General features: G+C 41.8%; 1 protein-coding gene and 1 long non-coding RNA gene across 8 annotated transcripts in view; both read right to left on the bottom strand.

Annotated features, from left to right (window-relative positions):
* KCNH1 (potassium voltage-gated channel subfamily H member 1) overlaps positions 1 to 12,770 on the bottom strand; it is a 173,812-nt gene extending 161,042 nt beyond the window's left edge. For all 5 annotated transcript variants that reach the window (XR_014850721.1, XR_014850723.1, XR_014850722.1 and 2 more), the window contains exons 1-3: positions 12,586 to 12,770; positions 2,228 to 2,351; positions 1,874 to 1,980 (exon numbers count right to left, since the gene is read on the bottom strand). Coding sequence is in view for 1 of the 5 variants with exons in the window: in XM_085054900.1 (XP_084911026.1) it covers positions 1,874 to 1,980; positions 2,228 to 2,351; positions 12,586 to 12,658 (304 nt within the window). In the remaining 4 variants the exon portion in view is untranslated. The remainder of the gene's footprint in view (positions 1 to 1,873; positions 1,981 to 2,227; positions 2,352 to 12,585) is intronic.
* Positions 12,771 to 16,865: 4,095 nt separating this feature from the next.
* Positions 16,866 to 27,187, bottom strand: LOC146439263 (uncharacterized). Of its 3 annotated transcripts, none has more exons than XR_014850720.1 (4): positions 22,173 to 27,187; positions 21,457 to 21,502; positions 18,959 to 20,704; positions 16,866 to 18,864 (listed from the first exon to the last, which is right to left on the bottom strand). It is a non-coding gene; the product is annotated as an uncharacterized LOC146439263 (long non-coding RNA). The 3 variants fall into 3 exon arrangements; XR_014850719.1 differs by having other exon boundaries at positions 16,866 to 19,082; positions 20,646 to 20,704; XR_014850718.1 differs by having other exon boundaries at positions 16,866 to 20,704; positions 22,173 to 22,244; positions 26,610 to 27,187.
* Positions 27,188 to 27,223: the final 36 nt, after the last annotated feature.

The raw sequence follows: 27,223 nt of genomic DNA, 5'->3' as shown, positions 1-27,223 counted from the left end.
CACTACCAACATTGTTATTAATGCAAAACTCCTATTTTGTTTTCCTTTGCTCCTCCAAAAGGATAGGGACTGTACTGTGAAAAGAGCCAGAATTACGTTAAATGTGCAGGTTGTGGAAAATGTACCAATTATCCAACAACTCAAAAATGGAAAAAAACTCTTGCTATTTATCGTGATTCTTAGTTTATGAGGAGGGAGTAGACAGGTAAAGAACAAGAAAAATCTACTTCCTGTCTACTTCACTGTCTATTTGAAAAAGAAAAATAGAATGAGGAAAGAACAGAGAGACAAAGCAGAAGAAACAAAGAGCAGGAAAAAAGATGTCTAACAAAATTCAGGGTCCTTTCCCAAGCCTTCAAACTGAGAGCAGGTTAGAACCAATCATGTTCTGAACCATTGCCACAGTTGCAGGCAGAGGTAAGGTGACCACAAAGGAAAGGCCAATTAGCTAAGTGACTGACAAATATGACAGTGTTTCTCTGTGATGTGACTTATATTGAGAAAAAGCTCCAGGATGTCCCCTTTTTGATATTCTTCTGCTAAAACTCTCTAGTGTTATTAGCCAGTCTCTGTAACAGTAGTTAATGTATCTCCAAAGCTGCAAATCTAACAAACATTAAGTGCCCTGCATTTTGTTACAACTTGAAAGCAAGCTCTGTGCTTTCCTTTTTCCCATGCCTGTGACCCTCTGTGTAACAGAGCAGAACCATCGCAGCTCTGTCTTTTGGCATGTCACACAACACAGCTACTGCACAGCTGGACTTTGTTCTCAGCCACCTCTCCTCAGAGGAGTCACAGCAGGGCAGGAAATATTCCTCACTCCACAGTTACCTTGCTTTAAATCTGCAGAAAAGACAGAGAGGCCCCAGGCTCTACTACAGGCCATATGCTGCAGCACGACAGAAGAGGAGCTGCAGAGTCTCTTGGTGCCAAATCACTGATAACTAAGAGAGAATTCCAGACTCTCCTAGCTCCCAGGACTGCAGCTTATTTACTTGGCTTTGAATGCATAGATGTGTGCTGCATATGGTCCCCATGGCCACAAACTGAGCTAGGAACAGAAATCAGCTTTTAGGAAATAGGAAAACATTGGAGACAGGTAGACCTAGGAGGAAAACAGCACAAAGCAAGGCCATGCAGATAGTGCAAACAGGCAGTACCAGCTTCATTATTAGAAGGCAAAGATTGTTAAGAGCAAAGTAAGTTACAGAATGCAATTTTTCAGCTTAACATCTGGCCAGGCTGAAGACCTCAGTGTATTTACACTTCAGGTGACATTGAACAGATGAAAATAACTGTGCATGACATAGTCCACACTAGATGAGACAACAGGTTTGGGGCAAGTAGCTCATCCGCTGACATGTGTAGTCACAGACAGACTGAATTTCCTAGGAAAAAAAATCATGTGCCAATCAAGGATTTTTTGTCCAAAACAAAAGATGTTTCATCTGAAAACATCAGAAGTAGTTCAGTTTCTAAAACAAAAGATGGGTTCTTTTTATCCCAAAACTACTAAATACTGGCTTTGCTATGGCAAGTTTTTAAAAACTGAGAAAGTATGTTCTCTGTAGTGGAAACTTGCACTAACGTAGCTTGTGTACTACCATTGCTGATGGAATCTTCAGTGTTGTCTTAAAGCATCACACACAAATTACTCTAAATGTCAGAACAAATTAGAAAGCTCCCTCTGCCTCCCTAAGTGACTTTCATCTCCAATGTTCTCATTTCTCCCTTTCAGATCAAGTGGCACAACTGGGGCTTACTTAGCCCTAGATAAAGGACGGTCCTCCAGGGTGACAGAATTGGAGTTTACACTATAATTTAGAACAACTTTACACACCTACATTAATGAACAAACCAATCAACTACTTACTGTTCTTCTTGTACATCAAGATTTCGAAGGAGTTCATCTCATAGTTCTCAAATGTTTGCCGGACCTTGTCAATTGTATCTTTGTCTGTCAGCTCTCCATACATAAAACTGTAAACAAAGGGAGACATTCAAGTCAGATACCAGACAAAGACACAAAGCCATTTGTTTACTGTGTAAAAAAGACCCATTTAGAAACGGCTCTTCTTTGATTTTGTTTCACCTGGAAAGCATATTTGACAGATGTAGCCCCAGGAGATTAAAAGATGAAACTGGAATAAACAGATTACTTTTCTCCTCAAGCAACAGGCACAACACTACAAGCTATTTAACAGAAAATAAATCTGTTCTCAAATACCTGCAGGTGCTGCTTTTTTGCATAACTTCTGCTCTGTGATATCCTGATAATTTGCAAAATCCATCGTTGCTGTATACAATGGGCCAATCCACAATCTGGGCATTACCCAAGACAAAATTAGTATCTGTTTGAAAAAACACATCAGTTAGACATTAGTCAAGGCTATGCTTGCATTAGAGGATATACTCATTTCAGAACCCAATCCCAATTGCTTCAGTACCTGCACAATTTTCCCCAGCTATTATTCCCACTGCAGTCAACAAGATTATTCCTGGTTTTAAGCAAATTTTTATTTTTAAAAAAGTGGTAATTACTCAGAGCATAAAAAGATGGGTTTATGAAAATGAAACACATGATGGTTAAGCAGGTAAAATTCATCTCTTCACTGAGGACAGAGTTGGGGACCAAAACTGTTTCCCTCTGTGCCACATGCACAGATCCACCAGGACACTCAGTTTGAATGCAAAGACTCTTACAGGTGGCAAAACCAACACATGAGAGTATTTTTCCTCCCTGAATGCAGACACAGTGGCTCCTCTCAACACTGCCTTCACTGCTGGCCACACAAGCTAAAAAACTTGTGTCACATCTACAGCACAGCACTCCAAACAAGACAGCAAGAACTAGGTTAGCAATTACACCAGCAGAAGGAACTCCGTATTTGCAATACAAGCCAGAAGGAGCTTCAATCAGTAAGAAAAAAACTAAGCAGGATTCACGCCTCCATTCTCGCTGGAGCTTTGCATGCCACTTTTCTTATGATTGCCAACTCAAACCTGCACTGTGCCAAGACAGACTGCAGTGCTGCTGCCTGGGCACTGGCAGGCAGGAGAAGATGGTGGCTCCTCTCACAGCTGAAAACACCCTCTGGCTTTTGAAGGAAAGGCTGGACAGTCACATGAGATCAAGAGGCACTCATTTTTAAGGAGAGCCTTTAAGAGATTCCACCACACTCTCTGCTTTTCAGGATTGACTCCCTACTGCTCACACATCCATAGTCATCATTAATACTTCCTGCAACCAAATGACACAAGCAAGATATTTTACCTATTCATTGTGAAGTTTTGTTTATTTCAACTTCCCCTTTCAAAATCTTCCACCCCAGACTTCAAGAGGGTTTAAATAAAGCAGTTCTGTAGCTAGCTAAATCCACTGCCCAACTCCATGAGCATGATTAAGTGTATCTTTATACACTCTAAAGAGTGAAATACACCAGTAATATAACTTCAGGATATTTTAGCTGCTTTGTTTCCCACAGCCTCTTTTAAATACCTAGGGTTTTGCTTGGTTGAAGCACTTTCTCCCCAGAATGATACACTTCTTTTACCCCTTCCTATGAGTAAGTAAACCAAGTCATTTCTCACTGCTAAAGCAAGTGCTTTTGAGTGTCTATTATAAACACCACACTAGACTGTGTTAGGATGTTTTTAAATTTCATCAGGAAGTACAAAAAAATGACAAAAAAATATGCAAATACAAATGTTAGGCCAGGTCCTGCCCTGATCTGAATTGTGTTATTTCGTGCATGAATTCCTTCTCATTGTCTTCCCTTCTCAAAAGGTAACTTTCCCTTCTCTCCACTTCCTAAAGTGTTCCTGTTAAGCATTTGCCTGCTTTTCACACTTAACCCTCATTGCCTTCAGATAAATAATCTCTCAGGTCTTTTTATTAAAGGCTGTACAGGGCACCTGTTCTGATGACAATTTCTGCATTAATGCTACTTTTATCTAGCCTTGCAGTGCTTCTGTGAGGTACAAAAATGCCCTTGTCTCCCATTTACAGGCAAAAGCAAAGCCCTAAATCCATAAGGAGATTTAAGCTTCAAAAGGTGAGAATGCAACAGTCTAGCTCCTAGATGCCAAACTCTTAAAGACTTGGGAGGTGGAAGCTCTGTGAGCAGTGTTGGAGAGGAGAACTGAAAAACATTAGCACAACAAATAGAAATCTGCCGAAGTTAAACCACAGAAAACAATGAAAAGAGGGGATATTTAAAGGGTTTTTTTTACCTTTTCCTATATTAGTTACAATACCTAATATTTTAACATAAGCCCAGTTTTCACAGACAATACTAAAATCTTTGCCATTACTGCGGGAGCTGAAGAATCACATTCCCACTTGTTTATGTTTTGGCTCAGCAAAGCTGATTTTTTCTGGACTGGCAGTATTCAAAGGATGCATAGAGAACATGCACACATTTCCCTCCTCCAACAGCAATTTGGACATTTTCCTACAAGATGGAGGCTTCCTTGGGGCAGTGAAAGCTCAGCCACGACTTCAGCTCCTGAATGACTGCTCTAATTATCAAGCTACCACAGGGAAGAGATGTCAATATCCTCACCATGTGAGGTTTTAAGTCAGTGTGACTTGGCTGTTGTATTTTATGCATCCCTATCAGTCTACACTGGGTGAGGCTCTCTAGCAGGCAGAGGTACAATGTTTCATGAGTCCAGGCTGGGTTGAGTCATGAGTTGGACGCAAGCTGAGAGATCTTTACGTATCCATAAAGCTTTAAAGGAAAAATCTTGTGCAACTATCAAATCAAAGAACAAGTCAGACATTTTGATGATCCCATTGTTCCAGAAGTGTCTCTCCCTTCTAGCTAATTCCCACTTCATGCATCTTGACCTTTCTTTGCTCCAGGCTTTATGTAGCTGACAAACACACCTCATTTCTTCAGAAGCGTCTCTGACAACACTGTTTTGCCTGTGTGAACACTGGCAAGGCACAGCATAAAATAAGGACTTCCACTTATAACTTCCCTGCATAGCCTGTTGTGACAGACAACCCAGAGGAAGAGGGGCTGTCCTCATTGCTATCATTTACATTCAGTTGCATTGACATCCCTGACAATGTGCTGCTTGGGGACAGCTCATAATCTGTTAAAAATTGTTCCTAACATAAGAAAATATTAACTAAGATCCAGTAAGACAAATATTGTCACTCCATCTGCAGGGACAGAGGGTCCCAGAGGCCAGCAAACAGCTGTGGCTTTGTTACACAAGCATGAGGGATGCTCTAGTGAACTCTGAGTATCACAGGGCACAGACTCTTGGGGATTCACAAGTGGGTCAGCAAGGCCAGGAAAGGAGCTGGCCACAGGAAGACCATGAAGAAATCCACTACTAAATTCTCTTCAAAGATATGACATGGACATGTAATAGCAGCAGCACTCAGAACTATTCAGTGACTTGAAGCATCTCTTTGAAAGGACTCAATGAACTCCCCTACCAGGAAATCAATTTCTGTCCCAAGGGCAATTGTGTCAGCAGCATTGCCTGGCCCAAGAAACTGTAAGCATCACTGGCCCTTCTAATGAGCTCCAAGAAAACCAGAGCTAGAACTGGAGAGGGCACACTCATATAAAAGAGCTGAGCTTCTGGCTTGTGTAGCATTGGGCACAGTTTGAACAAGACCATTGGCAGGCAAGGCAATGTGCAGAGGTGCAGCACAGTGTGCCCTGTGCTGCAGAAATACAAGTAACAGCCGTAGCATCACGAAGGCAGCACAATTACTTGCATGAGTAGGGCAGGCTTCTGCAGTGAGAGTCTGCAGCATGGATTGCTTTGTGAAGTGCATCACTTCGTGTTTTCTAGCCTGCATTTTCCCAGGTTAGTTCTGCTCACTGCAGTATACCCACGTCAGCATCTACAGACTCAAGTGTCAGATCCGGTTTGGATTAGCACTTTAAAGTAGACGTGGCCAGTTTAAAGCAACAAGGAAAACATTTTAACTCCTTCCAAAATGTAAGAATGGATTTCACTCAGTCACTGAAACCAGTACTTTCCTCCATGCAGAAAACAGACCATCACAGAAGAATCAGAAAATGCCTTTCTAAATAACATTGGCCCTTTACTAGTAACAATAGCAAGCCTCTAGGGCGCCCATCTTACCAAAACTACTCAATCTACTGAATCCTATTGTGACATTTAGCACTTGTTTAACCAAAACTGTCCATCAGCTTCCAAAATTCTGTAGACAAGCTGCACCTGTGACATTTATCTGGGCAGGACTAGCTCACTGAGGAGTGGTCACCTCCTTTCAAGAAATGTTTCCTCCCTACCATTCATTCCCCTGCACAGCTGCATATTGTCACCCACTGCATCCCAGCCTCTCCTGTAACACGGATCTTGCCAAGATCCTTTCCAGAGGCCAGCAACCAGTTCTGCCTTCCCTGTCCCTCCAGTGATGCACAGGTCCTCTTCTGGGACACACTGGCAGAAGGTCAGAGACCAGCAGCCAGGCATATTCCCACACTGCAGTTGTTCCCTCATTGTCACAGCCAGCGTAAGAAATGTGCAGCAGGCAAAAATCATGTGCCACTGGCACAGGAGTAATGACTGTATCAGACAGCTTAAGGACAAGGGACACATGAGTTTCTAAACAATTCTGGTATTTACAAACTTGTGACCTGGCATCACAAACAGCATCATTTGGACATTGGGCGCAAAAGAGATTGCTTCTTTTCTGTTTAATTTCTCCCCAATGCATAGAAATCAAACATTGTTTATAAGTAGGCCTGTCAAAATTGCTAACAAAGAATAGGTATGTATGAATTTTTGCTCATGTTTAGTCTTGGCTTGGGAAAAAAAAAAGTAAAACAAGCATTTAGTCACACTGATTTGTTCTATTGTTCAAATGTAACTTCTGAGATCAAAATATGGCCCTAAGTCAGTAGAAATAAGTCACAGTGAATTTCAAGTGCTTATTGAATGCTTTCTTTGCATACGTGGGACTCAAGGCTTGCACCTCAGGGACCAACAACATCTTCATCCTAACAGAAGTGGTGTAACTGCAGTCAAAGCAAGTGCAGACCTGCCCAAATGACAGGAAGACTATTCATGTGGTAGAATAAAATAAATAAGAAGTAATTCTGCTCTTCCACCCACATTCACCTGTAGAAATCAGTGGTGTCACATGAATATTCACATTCATTCCTAGAGTGGAAGTGCATCAGTGTTTAAATATCCCATTGAACAACTTGATCTCTCTACAGAATAATGATATAGTGGCCTCAAACTTATCCATCCTTAATATTTGAGGTCAACATTTCTAACCTATAGCCTCACTCTAATATAAAAAACATAAACCTCTATAGATAGGTTCATTTGGGCTATTTTATAGAAGTTTTATATAACTATTTATTTACTTCAAAGAAACAAAAATGGATTTGTTGTTCCTTGATTGCAACACCATGAACATGATTCCCTAAATGCAAGCACTCCTATTTGTTCAGACATGACTTACACTGTCATGTATACTCCAGAGCAAAGTGCAAGTGCAGATTGAAAAGAATTATTAAAAAAATTATTTCTCCACAAATAGCAAGAGAGACTCTAACTAAAACATCTTCAAGTGACTCAGTTTAAATCTTCACAGAAAATAAATGCTAATTGCAGCCAGCAGTATAGATAAAAACTACCTTTTCCATCTCAACATTTGTTACTTTCCATTGTTATAGAAAATATTTCATGGTAGCCATCCACCATGAGAAAAGTTTAAATTGGAAATAATGCATCTTTCTAACACTAGTAGCTATAAAATCTTCATAATTATCTGTATTTTTTTCATAAAACAAATTACTGCAGAATAATGGAACCAGAATAGCTGAAATGACACCAAAAATGCACCAAAGCCATCATACATATTTTATGGATGGCACGATTCTTTACCCATACTTGAAGTACTGTTCATACTGACAAAAAGAATCCAACCCTGCCCCCCAAAAAGCCAACCAAAAACAAGCACCAAAACACAAAGTCCACAACATTTACACACCCGATGTATTTTAATTTAAAAATTTTCAGAACAAAAGTTCATCAATTCGTAAGAGCCACACATTGCACAACTCTTACTGAAGGACAAAAATATTGTTTAGCAGTGAGACTTCATCATTCAGCTGGTAAGGGGTTTTTTTCCCCATCCCATATGATCTGAACATTAATCCAGAAAAAGGCATACTTTAGTTGCATCAGTTATGAGTCTTTCTTTACCTTAAAGAAGCCATTTGATTTACTGATTACAGCCTCAAAAGTATTTGACAAGACCTAATTCCCTGATCACTTTGAGCAGTGAGTTACAAAAATGCATTAACAAATTCTCCAATGAATGGGTTTCATTAAGATTTGTTTTACAGCCTTGTTCTAGGATTTAATGTAGAAATGGATTGATATGTTGAATTATCACAGGAGAACTTCTTAAGCTTTCAGAACATTAATTTTAAAGCACATTACCTATCATCTCTGTCACGTACATTTTTTCCTTACTATCTATAAAAGTAATTTTAAGGACATCAGGTCGTACATTTCTAAATGCATAAATGTACACATTCAAAACTAGACTTCTGGCCTAGCAAAAGCTAGCAGAAAAAAGATACATTTTACATTCAATTCCAGTGATACTAAGAAAAAAAGATTGTTGGTAGTGAATCGGTATTTCAATGTACTGACCAACTGTAGGAAAAGCCTAGATGAAAATATATGTGTCTCCACAGTTGTTACTATAGGAAAGAAGGAAGATCAGGAAGCAACAAAACCCTTTGTTTCATTCTCTTTCGGAAAATGCCCTTAACATAGAACCTACAAGTTATCCTCTTGCAGTTTCTGAAGGTCTGCTCTTTTCATTCTTCATTCTCTGGTATGTTTCTTTTGCTTTTTTCTCTGGCTGAACACAAAAGCAGTCTTTTCAGTTTCAAAAGTGTTTATAACAATGTTAATTTCTCTTCTAGGTCTCAGATGATGGTACAAGGTTAGCATGCCCAGGATGCAAAATGTTTATTGTACTGGGACTTTATAGTCTCTAATGAAAGCAATGCCATAAATCATACAAATGTCTATTATACTCAAGATCTATGTCTGAAGGTGCTTTTTCTTTCCCTCTACAGGGAACTCTCTGCATTCTCCATCAAAAGGTGCAGGTTTGCTTCCCTATCTGACATCTCCTTAGTGTATTCCCATGGGATTGTGTGAAAGGAAAATTAAATTCTCACAAGCCTTATGTCTTCTAACTTACCCTTCTTTCAACCTCCTTATTTTGTTCATAAATCAGAAAAGCACCTGTGACTTCCATATAAATTCCAAAGCCATCTAAATACAGGACTTACTTTTGTCATCCTTATGCTCACACAATTGCCACATACCCAAAGAGAATTTTCATAAAGGAAGGACTGAAGAATTCAACTGGCATTTACATAAATCAAAAACTACGTTTGCCTCCAGATATTGATAAAGCATTGAAATATCACAAATAACCAGTATCTTCTACAATATACCACACCAGTTGAATTGGGTGTCCTGGCCATGATCCAGGTTTATAACTGTCATTATTACAGTGCTTGTATACTGTGGATGTATTACATTACCAAGAAAAACATTAATATCACATTAACAGTAACCATCAGGGGCTAGTGATTCTTTATATACTGCACTGTTTTGCAGCACGGGCTCATTTTCTGTCCCACTGGGTGTTCTGGTCTTTAAATATTTCAATGCTTCAAAGAAATTTTTGTCAACCAACCACTGCATGCAACATTTATTTTTCCAGCTCTGCATGGCTAGTATAGAAACATAGATTTTAAACATTAAATTCAGGATGATCAGAATTATGGTGTCCCTCATTTCAAAGAAGGATAAATCTTAAGTTCACACTTCATCCAAAAGGTCTCCTTGTGAAAAGAAATCACAGAGGACCAGATCTACAGGTCTAGGAAGATGACATTTTACATGCTCTTTCCTGTGTGTGCCATCATAAGACCATCCCATCCCAAGACGGGCTGAGAAATTCTCAATTCCCTCTTTACCCCAACATGTGGGAAGGAAATGCTTTGCAGCTTCTGACCCTAGCACAGCTCTTCTGGCTGGCATTCAGCGCATGAGAACCTGTCTCAGTTGATTTGCAGCCTCTGAAGAAGCTCTCGTCCCTATAACTCTGAAGTAGGTGATTCAGAACAAAGGAGTTTGAGGTGAGTCTTGCTGCAGACAGTGTGATAAAAACATGAGCCAAATATTAACCCTAATGGAAAAAACCCTGAACTTGCATGCCCACGCACACTGCTGCTACCTTTAGCCATTGAACGTGCATCAGCTTACCAGACCCACATCTAATACGAAAGGCTGTCCAAAGAATTCCTTGATAAAACCACTGGTTAAAAAATGGTGTAATTAGAGTTGTCCTTAGAACTATGCTTCCAAAAGAGGCTGAATGCCAGCTCCTTTGTTTGTGCCATAGAGCCTCTTTCACTCAGTTAACACCCCCTGCCCCAAAACATGCATTTCTCAGTCCACCTCTGACTGAAGATACACACATCGTGTACAAGTTCCTTTACGTGAAGCACTTAGTATATATTTCAGTCCAATGACCAAATTCCTCTCTTTTCAAAGGCAATCCTCCTACCAAATTAGGAACATTCCTATATCTCAATAGTATCAACTCAATATCTGTTGGCACTACTCAACTTGCTTGCATGTGCCAGCAAATACAGCTTGACAAGAAGCCCAAGGTTTATTTGGCAAATCCCAAATGGCATAGATAGTTTCATTGTGGGTCACATTACTACCCAATTGAACGAAACCAAGAAAGGGGAGCCAAACCTCAAGCTTTATGGGCCCATTTAAGCACTCATCCTGTGGGCATCCCAAATCATCTCAATGGCCAAGCAGGCAGGACAAGATGAGAATGAAGGAGGCAACAAGGCACTGGCATGTTTCCATGCTGCTCCTGCACTGGTCAGAACAGCCTTGCCTCAGCAGGAGAGAAAGGAGTCTCTCCTTGTCTCCTCAAACAGACAAAGGTTAGAAAAACTGATTCATCCAACATTTGTATGTGACAGCATCACATTTACAGCAAAGCTTCATTGGGTCCAGCAAAAACTTGAAAGCACATCACAGAAGAAATGGGCTTCTAAACCTGAGTCACTTCCCTAAGCTTATCCTAATATGTTTGAACTGTGCATCGTTTCCTACCAGGCTTAATCTAAAAACTTGTCTTGATTACAGTCCTCAGGACTTGGTGAGCATTTGGAAATGGAGTGCTGTCATTTTACCTGTGCTGTCTAGCACCACGCTCTGTTATGACACCTTCTTAATAATGGGGGAAGAAACAGAGCATAGCTTCTGCTGCATGATTCCCCCCATCTCCAAGCCTCAACTGATTTATTGCATCAAGGCTCTGGCACTGAAAGCCAAAAGAGGAAATTGGTTTTTAATGAAGAAAATAATCTACAAAGTAGAGACAGTTTTGAGAAAAACCTTCAATAACCGTTCTTGGAAGATTAGAGAAGCAGCCTGAGTGTAATGAAATGTAACATTCATTTTAAAAGTGAAAAAAGGGCAAGATTCACTGTAAGACGGGAGAGTATTTTTTTTTCAGGAATGAAGCTTCCAACCCCTTCCCTTCTACAGGAAAGTTGCAGAGAGAAATAACCCATAAAAAGAGCCTCACAATTTTATGTGAAAATATGGTCTTATCAAAGGCTTGTTCTCCAATAACACTGCCTAATTGAAAAAAAATTGAAAATCATTCTTGGGCTCATTTGAGTTTTTAGCTGCTTATCAAGGGAGTTAATTGTCTTTGCCTTATCAGAACAAACTATGTTTTTAATTAATTAACTCGTCTTCAAAAGGAGCTTGATCCTGCATATTCTCAACCATACTGCAAGTTCTTAATCCCTTAAGTAACCCCACTGAAGTCAGTGGAAGCATTAAAAATGGTACAACTTAGGCTGGGGGCTTTAAAAGAAATGCACATGCTTAGGTTAAGCAAATCCATGAACGCTTGCATGGTTGCCGGCTTACTGAGGGAGCAGCTTTTGGTAAGTCCCTAAGTGAAAGAATCTGGATAGCATTAATACATATTTGCATGCAATTGTGAAATTCGAGGCATTTTCCACTCCACAGTTTTCCAAGAGACAGACCTGGTTACAGCGCATTAGGGGAAAAAAAACCCAAAAAACCGAAATATCTGCCCTCAGCCCTCAAAATGCTCACTCTGCTCACTTATGACAAACCTTCCCTTTCAACTCGGCACGCAGCCCCGGCCGATGCCCCCGCACCGGGCTCTCCCCGCCCAGGGACCATCTTGGATCCCGCACCTCCTCCCGGTGCGCAGCCCCGCCGCCCCCGCCGCCCGCCGCCCGCCCCGAGCCCCGCTGGCCCGGGGCGCGGATCCCGGCCCGCCGAGCCGGCGCACCTGCAGCCCGAGCCCGCCCGGCCCGGGGCTCTGGGCAGCGCTGGGGCGGCGCAGCCGGCACGGCTCCGGCACCTGGATGCGCCGCTCCGGCGGAGCCGCCCGGGGCTCGGCGCCCCACGTCGAGGACGCGGCGGGCTCCTCCGGCCGGCGAGCGCTCGCCCCCGGCGCCCCCTTACCGTTAGACCTTCGCACGATGTTCTCCAGGAACGTGTTCTGAGGCGCCACCAGCCCTCGCCTTCCCCCGGCCATAGTCGCTCTGAGGGAGCGCAGCGCGGCGCGGAGGCTCCACTCAGGGCCGCGCCGACCCGCGCTCTGCCGCGCCGCCGCCCGCCCGCCCCGCGCGCCTCATGGCTCCGCCGGGACCGGCACCCTCGGCTGTGCGGCACCGCCGCCGCCTCCCGCGCACCGCAGCCCCGCGCCGCCGCCGGACCGCCCCGCAGCGACCCCCGCCGGCCGCGGCCGCGCCGCACCGCCGGGGCTGCAGCGCCATCGTCTGGGCGCGGAGCGGAGCGGCGCCGCGGGCCCCGGGAGCGCTCTGCCCGCCGGCGGCGGACGGCGCCTTCCGCCGGCCTCGGCCTGCGCTCGGGGGTTCTGCCGTCCTGCTCCACCGCTCGCCGGCGAGCCCCGGGGGATGAGAAACTTGGAGTGCTTAAAGAGGGCTCTCGAACTCCCCGCAGCCGCTACCCGCCATGGCCCGGCCGGGGTGGGTCTCCGCGAAGCTCCGGAGCTTTCGCTCGCCGCGCTCATCACGGGTCGCGCTTCACTATGACCATTTTTGTTAGAAGGCTACTTGGTGTTATGTGGGCAAACTGACTAACAGATCCGTGGAAACGGCGAGACAAACTATTTAAATATAACCTTTGACAGGTCTTAAACTCTTTGAGATATTCAGTTGAAATCGTTTCCATTCAGAGATTAATCAACTTTGTTCTTTCCCCCTTACCCATCTATCAGTAAACAAAAAATACTCAGGTCTTTTAAATTTAAAAGGCTGATGTTTTTCTTGCTGGCGTTGGCATTTACTTGCTTTAATGCCTCATTAAATGCAGCACCTTCAGGCTCCAAAGCTCAAGGTGCATTGGAGACATCAATGTTTCTACATGTTCGTGTGCTTGAGGAAAAGCTATTTCTCACAGTAAGGCCATATAAAGTATGGCAAACACGGTGGCCTGTGTCATCTGGGCTTTTTAATCATTATCACTGCTCCCACAGAATTCTGGCACTGCCCAGCTTGCTCTCTCCTGGCTTGGGCCAGGACCACAGCACAGCCAGGAACCACGGCCAGCTCCACAACTGCCAGTCAGATTCAGCCACACAACTGTGACCAAACGCTGACTGTAACACACACACTGCCTGAAAAGTCTGATCTCCCGGCCAACAGCACCCTGCCTCCCACAGCATCTTTTAAGTGAAGAGTGTGAGAGTCGAGGTGAAGGCAGTGACAACTTCATTGCAGCAGGAGCTAGAGATCAAGTCCCTGAGCATCCTTGTGCCAGCAGTCCCTCACACCACCAGGCACATGGGGAACTCCTAAAGCCCCCATGGCCCAGCCCACCTGCCTGCCAGGAATTAGCTGTGCCACAGAAGCCTCTTTTAAACTGGTGATTATCTGTATGCTGGATATCCCTGCATTTGCTGCCAAAGATTGACAGGTTAGGAGAAAAAAATCAAGTGCCTGAAGCTGCAAAAATGCCACTAACTCTCCCTGAAGTGTTGGGGTTTAAAAGATCCCACAGAAGCATTTATTTGTATCTTTACACATCCAAGTCTATCCCTAACAACCCTACATAAAAAGGCCCCAGGTTATTTAGTTCCTGTAAGCCTCAGCAGCACAGGTCAAACCTGAAGAGCTTCTAAGCTCTCTGGCAAAATTGTAAATGTAACCTCGACACTGAATTTACGCAACTGCTAACAACCAAGAGCGAGGTTTGGAAAACTGGGATGTAGAATACTGTTTCCCTATCCCTCAAAGCCACTGTGCCAGAAGAATAAGCGCACACTGTATCTTAGCTTCTGCTGGGCTCTGCAGGAATATCTATGACTTGGGAGACACCTGGCAGCTGACGTACATTACAGAAATCTTGAGGCCTTTAAAGGAAAAAGATTTTAAACTGAATCAGCAAGTACACAGAAGTGGGAACAAGGTGACACAAGAATAAGAGACTAAAGACTTTTTTCTGGGACTCATGAAGTGGGGACTGCCTGCAGTTTATGTTGCATTGTGTGCCCCAGTCTCTGATTATCTAATTTTTCATTGTCATGCTTAATCCTACAAGTTTCATATCAAAGGTAGTCTTTAATCTCGGTTGGGGTTTACATCTACCCTAAAACTTTGCAAATTACTAAAATGTTATAGCAAATTGTGGTGGGTTGAACTTAACTGGATGCCAGGTGCCCTCTAAGCCACTCCCCCAATCCCCCCCTCAATGAGGGGAAGGAAAATAAGATGGAAAAAACCCTTGAAGATCAAGATAAGGCAGTTTACTAAGCAAAAGCAAAAACTGAGCCCAGGCAAGCAAAGGAAACAAAGATTTTATTACACATTTCCCATCAGTGAGTTTTGCCACTTCCTAGGAAGCAGGACTCCAGCACACATAGTGGTTGCTCCAGAGGGTAAACACTGTAAATAACAAATATCCTCCCTCCAGCCTTCTTTTCCTTAGCTTTTGTATCTGAGCAGACAACATATAGTAAGGAATATCCCTTTGGTCAGTGGGTCAGCTGTCCTGGTTATGTCCCCTCCCAAGATTTTGCCCGTCCCACCCTTCTGGTGAGGGGAAGATATTTGAGTGACAGTGCTGGTGCTCTACCAGCACTTCTCAGCAGCAGCCAAAACACTGGTGTGATTTGGGCACCTTTACAGCTGCCAATGCAAAGCACAGCACTGAGGGCTGCTGTGGGGAAAGTGAACTCCATCTCTGCTAGATCCAATAACAAATGGAAGATCTCTCCTTTAGATTTTCTTCCCTCTGCAAAATATGATTCCTGCTGGTAGTATGAATTTTTCACCACTAGAGTAGAGGGGCACTGTGAAAATGTTTTACTGTGATTATTTTGAATTCTATACTAATCTTTTTACCATCACTGGTAAATTTTGTAAATGATACAAAGCTGGAGGCAAAGCCCCACTTGATGCAGGACACGTACACTATCTGACTTCATTACTAGTAGCACATCTCCAGCTTTTTTTTTGAAAGGTGAAAACTGGAATTGCTTGATTTGCATGTTTGCTAAAGCCCGCTGGACAGAATTTAATACCTAACCCTTCCATTTAAGGCTAATATAAAAGGTGATAGCTTGCTATAGAGGACATTCAGCTGTCTTGCATTATGCTGCTCTTTCAGCCTGTTGTTCTTTCCTGAACAAGGCCCTAGGTCAGGATTTGTAGTACCCATCACCCCAATAAGTGACCATCCCTTGGCTGCAGAGCCTTAAGCTCCTGTTCCATGGTCACACTGAGCAGCTGCTGCTGCAAAAGGGACAGATTTGCCTTCATCTAATCATCATCTGCTCAATTGAAAACCAGCCTGAAAAGGGCAGCTAAGACACCTCCCTTTTAGGCAGCAGCCCATTTCACGGCTGTCAACTTCCAGTGTTTATACACACTAACACCTTGAAAACATTAGTTTCAGAAATTAATTTATGGGAAGGTCATTTAACCCCACAGCATCTATGAAATAAAGACACTGGAACTGGACACAGCTCACTTCTTTCACTTTGTCACATGGCTCACTCTTGAGAGATTCTAAGGTAACTTACTTTAAAAACGTACCCTTAGTCAGCCACAGAGTCTCTTGGCAATCTGTTCCAACGTCTAACAAATCTTGTGAGAAAGCTTTTCCTAAAATGCCACTAAGTCATCTGGTCTTTGAAGCCAGAAAACTCTTTCTTCTGCAGTCGCAAAAATCACTGACCCCTTTGCAAGTTTTCAAATGCATGAAAAGTTGCTGTAATGCTCATCTGTCAGCTCTTGCTGCCTTACAGTCTGGGCAAACCCAGTTCTTCCAAAGTTGCACAAGACTTCTGCTGTTAGACTCTGCCAGTACTTTGGGACTTGTCATTTCACTGTCACAGCACCAAATGGGTAAAAAAATGTGGTAGTTGTGGACATCTCACATGCTTAGAATTTAGCTAATCTATATTGAAAAGAACTGGTGTTATTTAGGGTCTTTTTGATTTCTGCTCTGTTTTGCACACTGCCTTTTGCTCTTTGCAAAAGATAAACTGCCTAATCCAAGAATCATACGAAGTTGTAACAAACTACCACCAACTCTGAAAATAAAAAGAGCATTCAGTCTTTGAGTTCAATTTGCATACCACCATATGGCTTTTGAGAAACTCTCGAAATAAAATACATAAATTGATAGGATAAAAAAATTACAGAAGGTAATACACAAGTTACTCTGCCATACCAGACACTAGACGAAAAAAGAAATTCTGAATTCCAACCAAGAGATGAAGAAACATTTATAACTTTATTTATTTATTTTTACATTCAAATCAATAAAGCAGTCATTATTCTATAAATTCTTACCCCCAAAGGAATTCAGGCTAAGGCCTCTCTTTAAGCAATAACATACATAAATACTTAGTTGTTTGTTTGTAAACCTTATTTGTTATCTTATGGGAAGAGCAAAGAGAAACAAAAGTTTGTCCTTAAAACTCACCCAAGTCAGTAGTTTAAAAAGTACGTTTGTCCATCAAAAGGAAATAATTACAGAAGATATCTGTGCATCTTACTGAAACTGTTCAATTTATTTCTACACTATCTCAAGACACTGGTAAAGTTCAGACTGAGGTTTCCTGAAGGTCCAATTATATCTGGGGACTAAAATACAAGAAACTCAAAGAAATATCCAGTTGCACAGCAGACTGTAGACCTAGGAACCAAGGTATGTTAGTATTCCCAAACAGCCATAAAAAATTTGTCAAAAAATAAATACGGACACTTTTCTAGTTTTGGAATTACTGAATTTCCTCCAGACCTTTTATGGGTAACAAATATGGAAAAATAACTAAAAAAAATTCCAATGTTCTGAAAAGAAGAAAAAAAAATCTCAAAATAAAACTGATGAGGGAGTACACAGCCAGTTTTTATTTATACATCTAACATTTGGAGTGTGGGCTAACAGGGAGGAACTGTTCCTTCTTAAGAACACCTCAAAAGGGCATAGAAAATTTTTCTCCATTTGGACAGCATGTCCATCTCCATTTATCTTAACAGTAGGACAGCATGTCCGTCTCCTTTTATTCTAACTGGAGCAAGCATCCTGGACTTCCAGATTTAGGGAGAAGAAAAAAATAAAACCCCAGGACCCAAAACAAAAGGAGTCCCCTCACATCCTGACTGGGACAACAGCTACTATCACCCTTGCCCTCACTGCATCTGTGTCTACTCAACCCTCTTGGCCTAACCCTGTCCCAACACACCCACAGTCTCTCCCCCCAGTCTCAGAGCAGACCCACTAGTGTTATTACTCAGAGAAGGGATAGAAACTAACCAGTTTCTTTGGTTCCAGGTCTGCTGGAATTTTTTTATTAACACTTTTATTGTGTATTTCACTGGCCTTATTTTTCCTTTGTCTGAGTCAATACAAAACAATACAAAATTAAGCAGCTTGGGTGCAGTTTGCTTGAATTCTAACGCAGGGCCCTGCTAAGTAATTGTAACAAACAATTTTATTTGCATGTCCTGTCCACAATAAGCCTAGGAACCCATAGTTCTGGGTGATTGTTTTTTGTTAAGTAGCAAGAAAGCTCTGCAGGCTGAATTACTGTATTGTTACTAATTGCATCTTTATCTCTCAATTGTTGTCTAGTAGTCTCTAATATAGCAATATTTTAAAAAGCCACTTTTAATGCTACATTTTCATTATATGCTGTCCAAAGAAAAAAACTGAAAATTAGCTCATTTAGACCTAGGTTCAGAAAAATAACTCCCAGTTAGGAATATGCTTGTGCTAGCTAGCTGATACTCTTTTTTTTCCCCCTTTGTATTCTATTAATCAGCATTTTCCAAGAATGTAATAATACGAAGAGTTCCCAAATAACAGTGAGTCAGACTCTTCAAATTGTAACATAACCTAAACTTTTTGGTATATTTAAAAAGCCCAACAATCCTAAAAACCTCATTGTTTGTTCTTTGGACAGAAGCATCTTACCTGTGAGGCTGACAGTGGTAAAGGCACTGCTAGTGCCTCTTTCCAAACAGCCTCTCCAAGAAACACACCTCAAAGACTATCAGTATAAAACCATCCTCAGCACAGTGAATAAGTTTCTTGCTTGTCTTTTACAGCCTTTGCTTTACACATGCTCAGAATTCCTGCTTTGAAGTCACATATTCTATGAAGTTGTTCTCTTACCTTACAACTTTACCATACCAGTTCCTTGTATTTTTTCAGTTATGGAAGGTTTATCAACAGCCAGAAATCAATCTCTCCTCTAAGAACAAACCCCTAGAATAGAGAAGAAAAGAAGCAAAACAAACGCCTCTCACTTTATTTCATAGTTTTCCTGAGCCTAACATTTCATCACATATTTCCCACTTACTGATGTTCCTGTCAACAGGCTGGATTACTCGCAGTATTTGCTTTCTGTGTAGACAAAACTTTGCTGCATTCTTTGACAGTGGGAGGGATAAGCAGAACTAGCCAAACAACTCAGGAATATAAATCTGGGAGGAAGGGAGGGAAGGAGAGAGGAAGGACGGTTGGTTTTGTAACTAGCTTAGTACCACCATTTTTTTCATTTAAAATTTAAATAGAGTCTAAACAAACTTTCTTACTCCAACTAGTGTCTTATTGTTATCTCCAGCAATCACACTGAGAAAAAATTACTAGTTTTCTAAATTGGATCATATCTTGAAAGCATTTTTCCATGGCCTTTATCAGCACTGGACTCATAATCACACCTAGTAACTAGTATCACATGAACTATTGATTTTCATAAACACTTGCATACTTGCTGGGGGGGAGGTTTGCCTTCTCTAATTTTGGTTAATTTTTTTACAATACAAGTGGAACAGGATTCTTTTTTGTGCTTTCAGGGATTATTGTGAAGCAAAGACAAAAACTTCTGTGTAAAGTACAGAGAAATATCAGGACATTCTTTTAGAATACCCAAACCTATCCGCAGCTACCTAACCAAAATACAGCACACGGCTCATGGGAAGGTGAAGTTAGGGAATGAGTGGATGGGCTGGCAACATGCTTGTTAGAAGTGTATGTTACACATGAAACATCAGCAGAAGCATCATCTATCAAAAATGCCCTTGCCAGTTCTGCAGTATCCATAGGGAGGGAGCTCTGGCAATGGGCTCAGAGTGCAGCTCTGAAACCAGGGTCATCTCTTTGGTTTTCCAGAATGGTACGTGTCTAACACAAATGGACCTCACAACAGGCTCCCAAACCACAACATATTTCTCGTTTTAATTAGTTTAATTTAACTGAGAATAAAAGCCACCTTCACTAATTCAGATGGAAGACAGTGAACTTTATATGAGCAAATAAAAACATCTCCAGCATAAGAGAATTTAAAGCACTGGCTGACAGTGAAGTTGAGTGGGTATTTTTCCAAAAACTGTGTGGAAAACAACAATAGCAAGGTCCTAGTGGTATGCAACATTTTCACCCTAAATTTATACAGGCATGAGCTTTTTGTTTTTCCGCTCAGTTTAACAAACACTCCAGCAGAAATTCTGTGAACTGTTCAGTCTTCCCAAGAACAATTTTCCTACTGTAGACTGACCCTTTATGTACTCATCCATGCTTTCAAGTGCACAATTGCAGATTCCAGTTTTATATTTATGTAGTTATATCTGCCTCAGACAAGACGAGAGAGAACATAATTCCTGGAAACATTATATAATACAACCTGAAGAGCCAGACACAGCCATATTGATTTGTTTGTTGTTGAGTAGCTGGTGTTTTTAACAAGCCACTCTTAAGAGAACTGCTTGTAACTCCTAGAAAATTCCACTGAAATTGTATTATAATCACAATTCCTGTGTGGAAAAATACATCTTACTTACAGGACAAAAAAATCAACTAATCATATTTTTGTTGCTTGCAATTCCATTTACAGGTATTCTCAATATGGAACCTCTTGCTGATCTTTCCTAAACTGTATATCTGAACTGTGGAACATTCCAAGAGCCAAACAATAGTTTTGGCAGGACAAGATAGGACACTTGAATAGCAGTAATGTTTTGATATCTACACAGTCCAGCCACACTGACCTTCAAAATCCAGCACAGCTCCATAACACAGGGACTTCTCAGAAACAGTGTATACTTTTCTATAGAAACGAGATAAAAACCAGAAATATAAACTCTTGTAATACCTCAGGGACCTTCTTTTGTTGCTAGACAGTCAGTGTTATTTTCCACCTTATACCTGCCCCCTTCCCCCCACCCTTAAACCACAAGAAGCCAGGTAGGATAGGCTATGGAGGGCAAAATTTAGCAGGAGATGCCAGTATGCTACAGCATAGAATGTTCTGACAGCCCAAGGCTTAAGATATACAGCAACACAAGCTGCCACTAATGGTTACTACACCACTCTTTGCACCTTTTTTCCACATGCAAAAATACATCATCTTCCTCAAGTTCTTAACAACACTACTTTTGGTTCTTTCAGCTCCTTCAAGATTACTCCTGCAATAACACTGTGCCTTAAATGGATTGGCAGTAGAGGGTTACAGTAATTTTACATAATTTGTCCATGTTAACGTATTTTTTTATGTTTCCTTTATTCTCCCTTGCTTTTCCTAGTGTCAGTTACCTACACTGGCTGGATCCCAAACAAACTGTAAGCTGTTTGGGGCAAAGTTATCTCTTTTTCAGGATTAGGCACACAACATGGTAATATAGGAGAGCATCTTCTTTTTATATTCTAGCATGTTTTAAAGAACATTTTTCTCAACAAAGTGAGTGCCTGGTATTATTAAGTGCAAGGAGAAAATCTTGCACAGTATGTTCCTTTTGTGATGTTGTTTCATAGAAGGAAAAGGAGCAGAGACGCATAGGAGAGAGCACAAACATCATTTACCTCACAGCAAATGGTCACCTCTTCAAGTACAACAGTGATGGACAACCTGACAAGAAAGAGTAGAGCATAAGTTTAGCACAGTTTCACCAAGTGCGTGGAATCAAAGCACTTGCTTTGCATTCCAAAAAAATAAGCAAAACTTCCCAAAACAACAACACAAAAAAAATGTAAATACCATGTAGGAGAAGCAAAACTACATTTCTTACAGAAGTCCAACAGCTTTAAATATCAATTAGGTGACCTCTACTTTCTGCTGAACAGTTCTATGAAAAGTAATTTAGGTAAATGTATGCAAAAGTGAAACAGAAAAAAGGAAAAGCACACTAGTTGACCAAAACAATGTCTTTTTTTTCCTTCTGTGGGAAACAACTGGCCCTAAACTCAAATTATTTGTCGAGATGCCACCATTTCAGCCACGTACACAAGCTCTTCATACTTAGCCAGAGAATCTTCACTGCCAATACTGAGTGTCAGTGTTCTCATTCAAAGACATACTGCAAGCTGTTACCAAAATTTCCTTTAAACTGGCTATGCTAAAATATATGTGGTTAAATGATGTCTGTAAGCTGACTTTCTGAAATGACCAATTGTCCTGAGTTGCCTGTGTAACACAGCATTCAGTCACCTACACTCAGGCTTTTCCCACTTTTCCCAGTGTGTCATGATAATCAACTGGACACAGAACCTCTTTACTCTTTGCAAACAGCACAGCTTACCAGGCATTTAGATTAACTGAAGAGAAATTGAACAATTATACTGGAAGGGCTGAGCAGAAACACCTGTCACTCCTGCCAAGAAAAGGAGAAAAAAACTCTTGTAAAGGAAAAAAATATAATCAGTGTCGGTAAAATTCATCTGCAGAAAGCCACTGAAAGGAGTCTACAAATATGTAAAGGTGGAACAAAATTTTTCGTAACATGTCCATAGGAACTGGATTTTTTTTAAAGATACCAAGCTTGACAATTCAGTTTCAGCAAATCTTTAAAAGACTGAGAATAGAGTTCTTGCCAACACAGAATGGAGATTATGGCACCACCCCCAAAATTAGTTCCTCTGTAGAACTGTCAGGATCAAAGCACTGGACAAGATGGATGTTAGCACTTTATGGTCATTATGGTCATCCCTGAATAAGCCTTCCCACAGTGCAACAAATAATTTATTTCAAAATACTATTTTTAACAGAGTGCCAAGTCCTAACATTCCCAATTCCATTCAACATATCTGCACTGCACACTAACACTGGACAACACAGTCTGAGTCTCAAATTTTGGCAAAGGTTTCAGAAGGGTATGATTTGATCAGCATATGACAGGTATTTAAATGAGAAAAAGTGTCTACAGCTGCTGATGTCCTTAGACTTCTCAAAGAAACTGCAACATGACTTTCTCCATCTCCCAAAAATAAATTATCGACTCTCCTGATGCAGAAGAATTCCATTCAGATCCGGAAAGCAGGTTACTCTTGCAACCTATAACTGGAAGACAGCATACAAAAATAAAGAAAACAAAGAAAAGAATCTTGGGGGATATTAACAGTAGGAAGGCAGTTAGCAAATGCTTTGTTGTTACATTTTAATGGCCAGTTACAGAACAAATTTTTTACTAATATCTGCCTTAAAACATTAAGACTAGAATCTAGAAATACTAATAAGTGCCAGCTCAAGACTGGAGGCCTGATTTTCTAGAGCTATAGAAAACCCACAGCTTCCATCTTCCACTGGTTCCACAAATGTGAAGTCTTTGGAAAATCCAAGAACGTTGAATGAAACACAGCAACAACCATCAGTGTAAAAGAACTAATAAACCTCACCCTGTCCACTTTAAGCCTCCAACTTACCACCCAGCAAGCCTAGTTGTGTTTAATATAAAAGAAACACAGTGCTTGACAGATGACACCTATATATTTTCCAGCAGAGGCCTGAACAGACTCCAAGCAGTGTAATTTATCTGAAATTACCTTGATCCCAGGCATGCTTTTCCTAATGTGTTTATGATGACAAAGAGCTTACTTTTCTTTATGGAACAATTATAAACCTTCTTATTAAAGCACAAGTTTCCAGGCTGGATATTGCCAAAAGGTTTCACGATCATCCTATTTTCTCTGGGTTTCACACACATCATATACCCATAATTTTTCTGGAGAAAGCATCACAAATCTGTTTGACCTGTTTCTAAAAATATTTAAAGACACAGATTTTAAATGGTGTAAAGTAACATTCCCAAGAGAGGAAACTGTCAAAATGCTCTTTCCAAAAAAACTGAAAGCATGAAACTGTCACCATAAGATAAAAAGGCCAAACATGTGATCTGCAATACTTTCCATGACCTAGAATTTAATGAGTTAGAAATTTCATAGGTGAGATGGGCATAACATACAGGAGACATTGAGGTACTGGAGGGCATCCAAAGAGCAATGAAGCTGATAAGGGTCTGGAGCACAAGTTTTATGAGGAGCAGCTGAGGGCTGGAAAGAAAGAAGCTGAGGGGAATATTCATTGCTGTCTACAACTTCCTGAAAGGAGGCTATAGCAAACTGGGAATTGGTCTCTTCTCCCTGGTAACAGAGAGGATGAGAGGAACCAGTGTCAGGTTGCACCAGGAGATGTTTAGCTTGGATATCAGAAAACTTTCTTTACAGAAAGAGTTGTTAAGCATTGGAACAGGCTGCCTAGGGAAGTAGTGGAGCCAGCATCCCTGGAGGTTTTTAAAATAAGCACGGATGTCGCGCTTAGGGATGTGGTTTAGTGATGGACTTGGCAGTGCTGGGTTAATGGTTGGACTCGATTTTAGAGGTCATTTCCAACCTAAATGATTCTCTAGTAACAGGCATATTAGACCATCTAGTTCTAAGAATTTATTTTCTTCTGATGAAACAGTCTTTACGTTTCCCTAGCTCACCACTCAACAGTTCACACTGTCATTAACCCTGTAGAGGTAGTAATATGCAAGAGTCCACAGAGCCTGACTTTAAGCAATGAATTCCAAGAACCTGTACTAATAAAGATGATCGCAAGAGGCCTCAAACCTGCATGGAACAACCTCACAAGCCATGTAGGTTTTAAGCTGAGTAAATTAATGGATAGGGAAAGCTGTTTCCCTTTGAGCTTCTGTTTCTACTAAGACCTTTTAGCAACATCATTTAAAGGAAGGAAGCAACTGATTCACCTTCCTTGTTTGCATCTTGTCTATTTCCTAATTACCTTCCTCTCTGTTGCAACCCACTTTGTACTCCAAGGTGCCCTGCCCTCCTGCCCAAACACAAACTCTCCCTCTGAAACTATGACTTGGGAAATAAGTTTTAAGAAGAAAGGTATAATCTCCAAGAATGAAAAACTGGTGGGCTCATAAAGAGAATCTTTAGATTGTCCCAAGTGGCACCGTCTGAATGCATTGGTTACTTTGCTGCTCTCTAGGGATTATGCATGGAAACAAAAATGATGAATAAGGCTACACAAATGGAAGGACATAACATAAAATAAAGAAAGGTTGCGGATGCCCCATCTCTGGAAGCATTCAAAGCCAGGTTGGATGGGGCTCTGAGAAACCTGATCTAGTCAGTGCCATCCTTGCCCTTGGCAGGGGGCTGGAACTAGAGAATCTTTAAGGTCCCTTCCAACTCAAACCATGCTGTGATTCTATGATTTTATGTGCTAATACTATTTTAAACTAATTCCTTATGCATAGTTTCTATAACAAATGCAGGACCAATCTCACAACAACTATCTGATTATCATGTCACATCTAATCCAGAAGCCGTCACATACTGAATGTGGCACAGGAACTGTGGAGAGGGTGATAAAAAACCAACCAACCAACCAACCAACCAAATTAAACAGAAGACAAGATAAGGATGAGACAAGAATCCAGGAGAGGAAATAGTCCAAAGCAAGCCAACTTTCAGACTGCATGGGGAAAAAAATCACTACACACATTTGCTAGTATCTAAGTGCTTGACTAAGTGAACCTATGCCCTTTATTGTAACCTCTGAAATGTAGTTTTATCAGCACCTGTGTAAATAACATAAACAAAAAATGTCAAGCTCTTTGGACAATTCCCCTCCCAACCATGCTACAAGTAATCTTTCTTCCTTTCAGATGGTTACTTTCATGACACTTGTAAGAACTTAGCATCCCTGAAAGCTGTAGTAGCTTACTAAAACTTTCAGTAGCTTTAATCAGTAGTTAAGAACTGTCAGACAAGTGCAGTCATAATGCACTTCACATCCACAGAAAATAAAGCTAAAAAGCCTCAAATGGTTAGCCGTAGGAGAACTAAAACAACAAACCCCAATTTCCTACAAGTTTTCTTATTGATTTTGTGCCTCAAAAGTACAAATGTTGGCTCAAGATTTTCCTGTGGTTCTGGCATTTATGAGTGCATTCTTACGTGAATGCTTTTGTGTACCTTAAACAGTGAGACTGCAAATCCTCAATTGTGGAGGCACCTACAGGCAGTCAACCACCGTTGTTCCTACCCTCTCCTGACTAACCTTTCTCTTCAACTCTTGAAGAACAGCAAGCATAAAGGTGTCACAGCTCGTTTACTCTCATTTGTGGCAGTCATCTGCCAAAAGTTGTCAGAAGAACAGTTCTTCAAAGACCACAACATTCCCAAAGCAGAAGTCATAACAACACTTTCCTGACACATTCTAAGAAGCACACACAAGCCAAAGGATTATCAGAAGTATGTAATTTGACCATAATGGGCTGCTTTCAAGGTAAGTATCAAGACAGAGCAAACATCACAAAAAAACTACACCATATTACAATCCTACTATAAGACACTATGAATACTTAGTAGCCAGAAGTATGGACACGGGTAGTCATCTCCCCTTTATCTCACCGTAAGAAAGCAGCTGTACTATTCCTGCTAGCGCTATTCCATCAATCAGTCAATCAACCAACTTGGGGCTGACAGCCGCCAGGGCAGAGTTGGGGAAGAATTGCTGAGATGTGACAAAGGGTAATGGATTGTGTCAGTCAGTCTTGGTTGGAACATGAGACTTCAGTTCCATATACAGCAATTTAAGGTTAAACTTTTTTCCCTACCTCTGGAAATCACATTGACAAGTTACCACTGCATCACTAAAAATACCTTTAACACATATTAAAACATAGACACAACAACATTGAAGGGTTTTGCATAGAACAAACCAGTCTAATAATGCATCTGCAGGTCAAGCAGCAAGACTGTGGCCACACTGTAACTCAGCCTCGGTCTGGAACCCGCCTCAGCCTTTTGTCACCTCGTAAAACGGGAACATTTGATGCAAACGGGCTGGTAACACGGCAGCACTTGGTAACGCACCGGAATTGCACTAAACAGGTAAATAAACAGATCGCTTTTTGAATATAGAAAGAAAAACCAGCACGGGTTCACACATCGTGTGATTTCACCGATGTGAGAGCGCCGCCTTTCGCCGCCAGGCCCAGGGCCCGCCCCGGTCCCGAGGTGGCTGCCGCTACCCCAGCCCCGCTCCGCGCCCCGGCCCGCCGCCCGCGCCTCCTGTCGCCTCCTGTCCCCGCTTGTCGCCGCTTGTCCCCGCTTGTCCCCGCTCGGCCCCGCTGCTCCTCCCGCCCCTCGCCGCGGCACCACCGGCGGCCGCGACACCCCGCCCGCCGGGATCCCTGCGCCGCCGCCGGGAAATAGTCCCCTCTCCGCCCCGGCCCCGCTCCCCGGCAGAGCTCCGCGGCGCGGCGGCACGGCCGCTGTCCGGGAGCGATCCTTCCCGCCTTCGGCCGCGCCGCCGGGGCTCCGGCGGCATCCC

Source organism: Lichenostomus cassidix, chromosome 3 (assembly GCF_008360975.1).
Source record: "Lichenostomus cassidix isolate B80296 chromosome 3, HeHo_3.0, whole genome shotgun sequence".
NCBI classification, from domain to species: domain Eukaryota; kingdom Metazoa; phylum Chordata; class Aves; order Passeriformes; family Meliphagidae; genus Lichenostomus; species Lichenostomus cassidix.
This window is presented reverse-complemented; position numbering and strand designations above follow the sequence as displayed.